We start from the raw sequence: 11,333 nt of genomic DNA on the forward strand, positions 1-11,333 counted from the left end.
TAGTGGGAGGGTGTGGTATTGACAAGATAAACAAATATGCCAACAAGGTTTAACAAACTGTCAGTTTCTTATGTCAGAGGTTATTAATAAACAAAACAGCGACATCACTAAAAGAAACCAAAACAAAAGGAAGCCTCTCAAAAAAAAAAAGGGCAAAATTCTAGAAGGTCCAAAGAAAGGAAATTACATTGGTTAAGAGGTTAATTGGTCCACATCTGAATGCTCCTTATGAGGAGCATCTTAGGCTATGTGAACTGCAGAATCTACAGACTAGCACCTTATGGTTGATTTGATTGAGGTGTTTAAGAACCTGAAAGGAATAAGAAAAATAAATGAGGGAGATATATTTACACTGGCAGATGAAACAACAAGGAACAAAGCATAAAATTCTGGGAGTCAAATGAAGATTGCATCTTATGAAGTTTTGTTTTTTTTTTTGGGGGGGCTGATACAGAATAAGTTTGCTTCCTTGCAAGGGTGAACTATAAGTAGTCCCACTAAGATTTTTCTGAGTAATCCCCAATGATCTTTAACGGCCATAAGAAACCAGTCACCTGGGAAAATAAAATCGAGAGTAGGAGTTTGTTATTGGCCTAATGACTGTGGTGAGTATACCAAACAACTATACAGGGAAATAGAGTGGGCTAGCAAATCAGAATGTCTCATAATGGGGGATTTTAACTTTCCAGATCTTGAGTGGAATTTATGGGCTGGTCACTCACACACTAGCAAGGCTTTTGCAGATCTTTTGGATGACAGGATGGATTTTATTGGCACATTAGCAACTAGGGCTATAATGCTTGGATGACAGGGAAAGGAAGTAGAGTCCCCCCCTTGAGTTATTCCAGGTTTATCAACCTGCATGATATGCAAATTGATCTACCAATATGCACTTCTACAGACATACAATGACATAAGTGACAAGCTCAGATGCCATTAAAATCTTGCACATTCAGATCTGATGCATTTTTCTGGCAAATAGCCATGCAAGAACTAAATTTGCTGATTCTTGTGTGACTTGCCTGATTCACCATTTTTGCTAAATATAGCCAGAAAAATGGGTGGTGTCAAATGATGAAATACCAGAATTGTGAGGTTCAACTGTATTTTTAAATACCCATTAATAAAATAAAACTAATTTTCGGTCTTTATTGTGAAAGACAGCAATATAAGGTTAGAAGTATCTACAGCAATCAGTATTAACAATAATCAAGAAATTCAGTGTTATCAAGCAGAAATGAACACAGATTTTAGTACCTTTGTATTAGTGGGAAATTTACCAAACAAAGGCAGGAAATCTTCCTGCTTTTGTTTGGTAAATCCCCCATGCTGCAAGAAAAGTTGTCCCCAGTTCAGTGCGTAGAGGATTCACAAGTTCATCATACTACAGTATTTTGCAAATACTGACACAAAGGCAGTTTTTCGGTTAAGATGGTTGCTGGCTAATATGCAAGTACTAGATTTTATTACCAGCACAATAACCACTAAGTTACAGACAGCACAAGGAAACAGACTGAGGCTTATGACTATCAACAATAAAATTTTAATACCAGAGTATTCCAAATATTTAAAAATACAAGAGACAAACGTATTACTGATACAGTAACATTTAGATCATTAAATGCAGTATAAATATGAGTAAATTATAAGACCAAAGTAACAAAGTGATCATTATCACAGAACAATAAAGAAAATGGGCAAATTTAAGTTAACCCATGAGTGGGCCAGCCATTTTTATACAAATGGTGTGCAAGTGCACCATTCGATATTTTGATGATGCCACACTTTATACACCTCTGGCATTCCCCTCCCTGAATAACTCCTCATGTGTGAAAATGTGAAACTCCTCATGTGTGAAAATGTGAAGAAGCTGAGGAAGAAGATTTAACAGCTGGAACTCCTGTTCATTCTTTCACTCTTGAGTAAAGGAACGAACAGGAGGCTTGACAAAGCTTTTCACCACATAGGAAAAGTAATTGAGATTTTCGAGTCACAAGATTCAAATGTCAAGCGTACTTGAAAAGTCGCTACAGATTTAAAAAATGCTCACGCATGCTATTGTGAAATTTATAAAGAAAAGAGAAGACTGTCTTGAAAACAAACGACTCCCCCGAAGCATTTCCACAGAAGACAACTTCTTGTGCTTCCAACAATGAGTGAAGAACCATCAACAAGTGTGTATTTAGTCAATGATGATGAAGAATAAACATTCTTTAACATTTGTATGACATAAATAATTTCTTTATTATTATAATTTGCTTGATTTTAAAGACTATGTTTTCATTTCTCTGGATCACTAAATCATTGTTTACACAAACTATTGTTTTGTTGACCTTTATCTAACATTATCTTGGTCAAATTTCATTGTTGAGAATGGAACTCCTGTTTTTAACATTGTCTATGTGGAATAAATTCCAGCTTTATATGTTTTCGCTTTACAAGCGTGCGCTAGAAACAAATTAACTTGTAGTCAGGAACCATTTGTTCTGAGTTTTCTTGATTAGCACGATACAAGTGTAATTCAAAAAATAAGTTACACTTGACCATTGTAGCCCAAGAGATATTTATTGAGGTATGTAACATTATGCAATAGAAAGCACATACCTTGCACTACTTTTCCACATAGTTACTGAGTTGGTGTAAACACTTCTCAGAACATGTGACTAAACATTCGATTCCCTGATGATAGAAATCCACTCCTTGGTCATTCACAGCCATTGTCGAACTGCTGCTTGCACCTACTCATCGTTTGAAAATCGTTGTCCCCTAGATGTTCTTTCAGCTAGCTGAAGATGTGATTGTCACAAGGCGAAAGATCGGATCTGTATGGCAGATGTTGCCATACCTCCAATCCAAAACTTTGGAGCAAGTGTCGTATTGTGCGTGCATTGTGTGGTGTGGCGCTGTCCTGAATGAGAACAACACCTTTGCTTAACTTTACAGACTTCTTGTTTTTCATAGCTGTTCGCAAGGACTGTAATGTTCGGCATTATTTAATTGTTTCATTAATTGTTGTGCTTTTGCCATAAATTCTGTGTAAACAACTTTCACAAAATATGGAGTGGCCATGACCTTTCCTGCTGATGGTGCAACTTTGTTCTTCCGCACAGGCGATGTTTCCATTTCATAGACGTCCTCTTCGTTTCTGGGGTAAAATAGTGCATCCACGTTTCATCGCCAGTGATGATGCGGTGTAAGAAGTCATGGTCTTCCACAGAATAGCATTGAAGGAAGGCTAAAGAAGACAAAAAAAACATTGACCTTTGTGTTAGTCTCAGTGAACGAGGAACCCATCATGCACACAATTTGCAATAGTCAAGATGTTCACGGACGATGGAATGACACTGCCTGTTGAAATATCCAAATCCTTTGCCATATTCGATTATTGTGAATCATTTCAACAACCTGCATCATGCTGTCTGCAGTGGTCGACGTTGATGGCCTTCCTTTTCGATCAGCATCCGTCAATTGTGTGCGACCACTATCAAACTGCTGGCACCACTTCACTATGGCTGGATGCGACATTGCATTTCCCCCATACACTGCCGTTATTTCACGATGAATCTTGGAACAATTCATATGTTTCGCCCACAAAAATTGTACTGTTCCACATACCTCGAACTTGGAGTAATATTCTAGCTGACGTGTCATTATGCACGACTTGCTCCTACACAACTGTTACCATTTTGTCAACGAAACTCACACCAAGGGTGCATGATATGAACTCCATTCCGTGCAGGTGCCACATTTGTTGCGCAACTATACCAAGAGATGGCGGTAGGTATAACTTATTTTTTGAATGCCCCTCGAAATATCAAAAAATATTTCCACATTCATTAAGTTAAAGAACACTGCCAATGTCCATCTTTGGGTAATGCATGCCACAGAATACTTGACACATTTAGTCAACTGTCTCAACATAGCCTCTTGTACTATTGTAGTGCACATAATGTGTTTTTTTTTTTTTGTAATTTTATCAACTGTGCCTAAGTAATGCAATGTTGATAAGATGATCACTGCTCTGTTTACTGCACATAAGACCATAAGATGCCATAGTGATATTTTTTTGGAACCCAAATAGAGATGACCCAACTTTTCTCTATTTACATAGCAAAAACTGAGCAGGGATTTCACCCATATCATTTTCCATGGCTCCAATGCATGTAATATTCTGTTCTAAAGAGATTTGCTGAAGGGTAAAATCTCTGTTAAAAGGTACTAAAAATTTTTTCTAGTACCTTTAACACTTCTAGATTGCTTTATAAAGTATGATTTAGCATTATTACATAACACAAAAATTCTAATTGCATACTTTTGATGTCTTGTTGGATAAATACAGGATAAAAGTACAATGTCCTCTAAATGGCTCTGGCATCTCATCAATTGTAATAAATTCACTTAATGTTTTCAGCTGATTTTTACAATTAGCTTCAAACAAATCCAACAGTGGGCATATTGCTGCTAATTTATCAGCTTTCTTTCTCTCAGCTCTTGTTTGCTTGTCATCGAATCTCAGTGAACGTAAAAGAAATAAAAATCTTTTGTAACTCATGCAAGCTCTGAGAATTCCATTTCCTGATCCATCATTGGTCCACAGTTCAAGAACACTACTGTGATTTCCTTAAACCCCTACAAGGTATAGCACATCTAGAAAAGCCATAATTTCAGTCCTGATAGTTTCTTTTGAATATTTTTCTCTCTCTATATATATATTGGGCAGTATCCTGTTCACTATGAGTATACATGATACATGTTTGTATACTTTGAAATGTTATATATTGTACTGAGATTGATTATTTTAAGAAGAGGAAACTTCATTGGTAAGTTTGGTTTTTTTTTTTTTTTTTTTTTTTTTTGGGAGCATTAGCAACTAAGGCCATATTGCTCCGGTGCGGTGGTCATTCCCTGACCTTTCCGCATGCTTCGTATTTGGTGGTGACGGGCTCGAACCCCGGTCTAATCAAGAAGCATGTACTACGCACTGCTGCTCCTTCCCACCTGGCTACGGAGGCGCCCTCATTGGTAAGTCCTCTTGCTTGAGAATTTTAGAATGTTTAGAGAAATTAGTTTTCCTCCATTTACATAACTTATCCTTTGCAATAAAATAATTACCACCACTATCTTTTTTGGCTACAACAATCATCTTCAGAACTTGTTTCCACTGCCTGCCTTTTCATTTCTGGGGTAAAATGGTGCATCCATGTTTCATCGCCAGTGATGATGCGGTGTAAGAAGTCATGACCTTCCACAGAATAGCATTATGAATTATGATCACTGAGTAACTATTTCCTCTCCAGAGTGGGGATTATACAAGCTAATTCAGAACAGTGCCCATGGAAGTACCTATATAAAATACATGCAGCAGAAACAGAATGTCTAGGTGAGAGAGAGAGAGTGGAGAGGCTGTTAGAGATGAGTCATTAATTCACCTAACTGCACTGTTTTGAATGGAATCTAGAAGCCTGAGAGGGGTTTAGGATGCACTGTCCCAGATGTGGGAACAATATTCCATGTAGGCAGGGCAGATGTGTGATTTGTACAGAATGACCAGTTGTTTGGAAGAAGAGTAATGTTGAGAGTGAAAGAGAAAACCCAGTTTTTAGATGTAGAGGAATCAATATTTGTAATGTGCTTATGCACAAGAGAAATAAGAAGCCAGGGTAATCAGTATATCTGCTGTGCAATGTGACCAGTGGAAATTTATAATGGGTCAATGATATTGCTCGCCATTCCATCATCGAGAACCATAAATTAAAAACAAGTTTCCCAAATGTTAAATATAACACATCACCAAAAACATGGTTTCATGGAAGCCTTCCATATACAAGAAGATCATAGCAAAACCATCATTAAGAAGACTTAATGAGGTGCGTTCTTAGTGATGGCTTTGCTGGCTAACCATATCCAGTCAATAATAACAAGTTTTTGTATGCCCTTAGTCAATTATGTTCAATTTGAGGGAAACCCCATGATATTCCTCTCCTATGAGGCTTGCAGCAAAGTGAGGGATTCCTCCGCTGACTCTCAGGCATCAGCAAGGCAACAGCACAATGTAAGTCCACTCCATCACACAAGCAAGTCTCTGAAATCCCCTTCAACTTTCTCATTCGTTCTGTGTTCAGTGAAAGACGTAACTTCACATTGGAAAATAATTTATATATATATTTTTTTACAATGGAAGGAGACAAAGATCACCAAAATGTATGGGCTAAATTAATTAAATTAATCTGAATTATGATACCTGGTGTACGATAATTTAGATTAATGGTGTGTTTATTATGGAGCCATTTGTTGTGAACAGTGATTTAAGAAACCTGTACTATATAATATGAAATAAGAAAGATGGAAATTAATTGCAAATGCAGCTAAAGCATATCCAGATTTTTGGAATAATAACTGAAGAAGGCATTTCTTTGACTCACCATGTTTATGTTGGTGAAATTGGAATTTACTACAGAGGATGGGGGGGGGGGGTTGAGGAACACCTGAAAGGATATTCATTTCAAAAAAGAGACTTAAATCTGTTCTCTTGTTTTTGGCACATCAGCTACTCATGCTATATGATTCAAAGGAAAATTAAAAACACTTACACCACCACATGACAGAGTTTTAAATATTATTAGAGTGAATTACATCAATTTATACTTAAAACTTTGTATTTCAAGACTCAACTGAACCCTATCATCAATCATCATCCCAGTCTAGCAGTTTGTTAATATAGTTTTTTGTGTATTACACCTGTACAGCTGTCTACACAGGACAATCTGCATGGTGTGCAGGTTGAGAATTCCAGGGCTAGTGGAATCCCTGCCTGAGATCAGCAAAGTTATCACTGAATGAAAATGCTTTTAACAATTTCTCCAGTCAATTTAAATATGATAGAGAAAAGCTTTATTCTTCTGCTTTAAGGTAATGCTACATGAGTTCTGTAGAATTACTTTTGCTTCCTTATCATTCTCAGAACCCAAAATGTTTGAAAGGGTTCCCTAAGAACTGTTTGGAGGGCCAACAAGAAAGCTTGGATAACTACAATGGTTTCTGAAGAGTGGTTAAAAATTATTTCTGAATGTTGGACTCAACTGCATTCAGAATAATCTAGTAAACAGAACACATGATTCCCTTTACTTCTTATTTCCTAACTGCTCTGATAAATTTTATTCAAAAGCTGAACATTCTGATAGATGTTTCAATTTCGGAATAAAAAAAATAAATAAATAAAATAGAAAACAAAAAATGCCACAAGCCACTCTATCATATCACATGAGAGAATGAAATAATATTTAACCGGCAATGCATAATTATGGTATGTTAATGGATGGCAGAGAGAGTTCTCTATTTAATGAAGTCTAAGAAAAGGGTGACGAAAGTGGGTCAAGCCATTAAAAGAATAATGGTCATACAGAAAGAGCTTCACCTCCCTAGAGGCATCGAGTACAAAGTTAAAGATGGCTACCAGAAAACTCCCCATGTGAATTACTTAATGTACGAATAAATACGGAAATTAAAGTAACACCAATTATTTCGTTTCTATATTATACGCCAAACCATACCATTCCATATACGTTTTATTACAAGTAGTACATTCATACCATTCCATATACGTTTTATTACAAGTAGTACATTCTTCACACTTTACTTTATACATACATATATGGTATTCGCATTTGTGAACATTCTATAAATAATAACTGATTAATTAAGCGCAGGAATGTAATTTCGAGAATACCAGTGAATTTAAAGTGAATTAATCTAACTAAAGATGGAAACTCACCCAATTATCCCTGGACTATACATCTTCCCAGGGATTCTCCACGGTGTTCCGCCATATTGACGTTTTAAGTTTCGGTTGGCACTACACGGTGTGCTTATACTGTTCGATCTTTTCCGTTTAGATCGATTGTAAAAAGCATCGTTAATAACAATCCTACAATTGGACTTATTACTTGACCTTTTTCTATTGTCTGTCGTATCGGTGCAATTAGCACTATTATCACTTATAGGAATATACTGGGGTACCTTCATTAATGGAGGACTAGTTAGCTCCATATTTTCTAAACTGCGCTGCGTTTCTCGAATACGTGAACATAATTCCAGAGCTTTTAATTGTTGTTCATCATAGAACGTGGTAGGATCCATTAATATCCGTGAAGCCTCCGCATTAACTTACGATTTCAGTTTATACAAAACGCAATCCCTGAAATCAATAAGTTTATATAACCGAATGAAAAAACATCACCAACCGGCACCAGAATTACACACTACCCATACAGTGCACCACTGTAGTAAAATAATCTGTATGAGAGAGCATGCGTTGGAAACATTACACTCTCGAAACCAAAACTGAGTAATCTCCTAACATTTTCATTAAAGAGTTCGGGTTACAGAAGGTTTTTTTAATGGCGGCATATGTCTATCTTCATTTGTAACCGGCTATTCTAACTTCTATCTGCTGTAATATTTTACTTGATTAAATACTGGGATTTAAAAGAAAGGGCAGATATCGATTTTATATGCAGCAACACAAAATACGCAAAGTTAAACCTGTCGCAATGCAATGAAAATATCGACCGGTTTAGATCTTTTTTCTTTAAAAAAATAAACTCATAATTGTTTCAAGGAGAATTGATTCAATCTTTCTGGTTGTTCAAATATGGTGTTATTATTGTAGAGTTTCAGGCTCATCAGCAACTTAGACCATGACCATATTGGCTTTAAATTGCTTGTGTTCCTTGGTCGATTTGCTGTTTCTGAAAGAGAACCCCAGGTTTCCTGAAGAATAGGACCGTAATTACACTTCTCGGGGATCGAGGCGTTAAGCACTTGGGGGGGGGGAGGCAGTCTCCCTTTAAAGACACCAAAGTCGAAAAAAAAAAAAAAAAAAAACTTGCATATATAAATATAATCAGAAAAAAAAAACCATTAGTTACCAACCCAGAGGGGATGTTGGGGAAGAGAGCTGTTGGGAGGATAATTGGAATAATGGATTAGATGGGAAGAGGAAATTATGCAGGAATTAAAAGGAAAGCATAAGATAAAGAAAAATGGCGTCAATGGAGCCTTGAACCTTCCTGTGGGCAGAGAACTTGAAGAAGAAGAAGAAGAAGAAGAGTTACCAATCTGTTTAAACACAAAAGTTTTAATATTGCTAAATATAAAGAACAGTACTGAACTAAATTCTGTGTCGCGCATTGTTGGCACATCTGTCCTTTAGGCAATAGAGCTGCTGCTGTGGAATGTACGACATAAGAACTAAAGGGACATTCAACAATTTAGTGGTGTCCGTAACTCACAACCGACTCCCACATATGTGTACCCAGAAAGGCACTGGTCAGCTGCTTTCTTGTATTCATAGCCAGTGGAAAAGATTAAGGGGTATTCCCAACACGAATAATATGCAGTGGTCAATCTGTGTTGTACTGTAACACTCTATTAAATAATTAGGAGAGAGTGATTTTCCTTTATTCTGGAAATTAATCTGTTCTTTCGCAGAAGTGAGCCATCCACACCTTCAGCAAATTTCACCTGTCTCCATTAAGATGTTAGATACAGATGGGTCCTAGTTTAGATCAGGGCGTTAAGAAGAATCACTTTAAAAATTTGAGATTACAGAGGTCATGTGATTCTCCCCCCCCTCTATGGTGAGTCCCGAAGCTATTGCCTCATATGCTTGTTTTCATAATTACGACCCTGCTGAATAAAACCATACTTCCCTTTTCTGAGATCGACTAACTCAGCCATGTAGTAAAAAAGCCAGTAAAAATTCCTTGCATGGTTGACAGAACTGAAACTCACACTTTTCCATATAGTGTGGGAAGGATGGTTATATCAACTGTGCTACCCACGAGGGCACAGTATTACGATTAGAGCAGTGCTGTACGAGAGTGAGCCAAAGACAAATAAATTGAAGAACGAATAGATAAATAAATAATCGGCAGTTCCAATTGATTGATTTACACTGAAAGGAAAAAATTCATTTGATACCTGGTTTTTGGGCAACTCCTCTCAGTGGCTGTCACTCCTCTCGCTAGTGGACGAATATAGGTACAGTGCATTCAAGTAGACGGTAATTCGACGTCACTATGGACAAACGCCGTGAGTTAACAGACTTTGAAAGAGTGATAATGATAGTGGGTGCCTGACGCATGGATCACCCTATCGTCGAAGTGGTACAGTAATTGCATTGTCCCCGTTCGACAGTATCAAGAATGTATTAGGAATATGCCATTTCTGGACAGCGCTATGGGCGGAGTAAGGTGGTGGATGAACATGGCAGTCGACATGGCCTCGCATTGTTTCAGCCAACCGGAGAGCGGCAGTAACACAAATCACCGCCGACTTCAACGAGAGAGGTGCTAGAAATGTCTCCACCAAGCCCATCAGGAGATCATTAGCTGCAGTAGGTAATGGGAGCCGCTAACCCACCAGAGCCACATTCCTAACAACACAACACAGGAATCAACGCAACTTGGAGAAAGTTCATCGACATGTGACCTTGGATGATTGGAGACGGGTCTCCTAGTCCGATTAGTCCCCGTTTCCAGTTATTTCGAGAGCGGACGGGAGGATGCCTATCTGGGGGAAACCACACGAAGCTATGCGCCCGTCATGTCAACAAGGAGCTGTTCTGGCAGGTGGACATTCTGTAATAGTCTGGTGCGTGTTCAACAGGAACACGTTGGAACCTCTGGTACTTCTACACTTATCTCTGAACGGTCCAGGTTATGTGTCCATCCTTGCAGACCATCTGCATCCTTTCATAGTCATCATGCACCCACAAGGTGATGGACTTTTTTAGCAAGACATTGCGCCTCCCCACAGCGCTGTGGTCATTAGAACATGGTTTGAAGAGCATTCCACAGATTTTACCACCATGGAATGGCCTCCCCGTTCACCGGACTTGAACCCTGTGTAGCATCTTTGGGATGCTGTGGAAAGGTCCATTCGTGCTTTGGACCCTCTACCCAGGAATACGACGGAATCATGGACAGCGGTGCAGCAAGCGTGGATGGAAATACCTATGGAACGGTTTTGTGAATCAGTGGAGTGACAATGCATCGCCGTGTGACTGCGCTTATCGGGGCAAAAGGTGGGCCTACCACCTTTAGGGAAAAATATCACAAATACAATACACACTTAGGAAAGAAAATCATATCCTAGTTAAAGCTATTATAGCGTTTGAGACATTTAACGATTTGGTGGTTTTTTTTTTTTTTTAAGAAAACCCCAAATACCAAAGGTATTAGAACCTATAGGGCGTATTATGCGTGGGTTGAAGGAATTAAGATGAAAGAAGACACTTGTTGACATTACACTGGAAATTGTAATTTTCAGAA

At 38.0% G+C, this 11,333-nt stretch overlaps 1 protein-coding gene across 1 annotated transcript in view; it reads right to left on the reverse strand.

The window, feature by feature from the left end:
* The window catches only part of LOC150082519 (terminal nucleotidyltransferase 4B-like), an 89,783-nt gene extending 81,514 nt beyond the window's left edge, over positions 1-8,269 (reverse strand). The window contains exon 1 of the mRNA XM_090377820.1: positions 7,772-8,269. Within this exon, the coding sequence (XP_090233946.1) occupies positions 7,772-8,136 (365 nt within the window). The 5' untranslated portion in view covers positions 8,137-8,269. The remainder of the gene's footprint in view (positions 1-7,771) is intronic.
* Positions 8,270-11,333: the final 3,064 nt, after the last annotated feature.

The sequence above is a fragment of the Mastigoproctus giganteus genome, chromosome 7, assembly GCF_048544385.1.
Source record: "Mastigoproctus giganteus isolate SK-2022 chromosome 7, ASM4854438v1, whole genome shotgun sequence".
NCBI lineage: Eukaryota > Metazoa > Arthropoda > Arachnida > Uropygi > Thelyphonidae > Mastigoproctus > Mastigoproctus giganteus.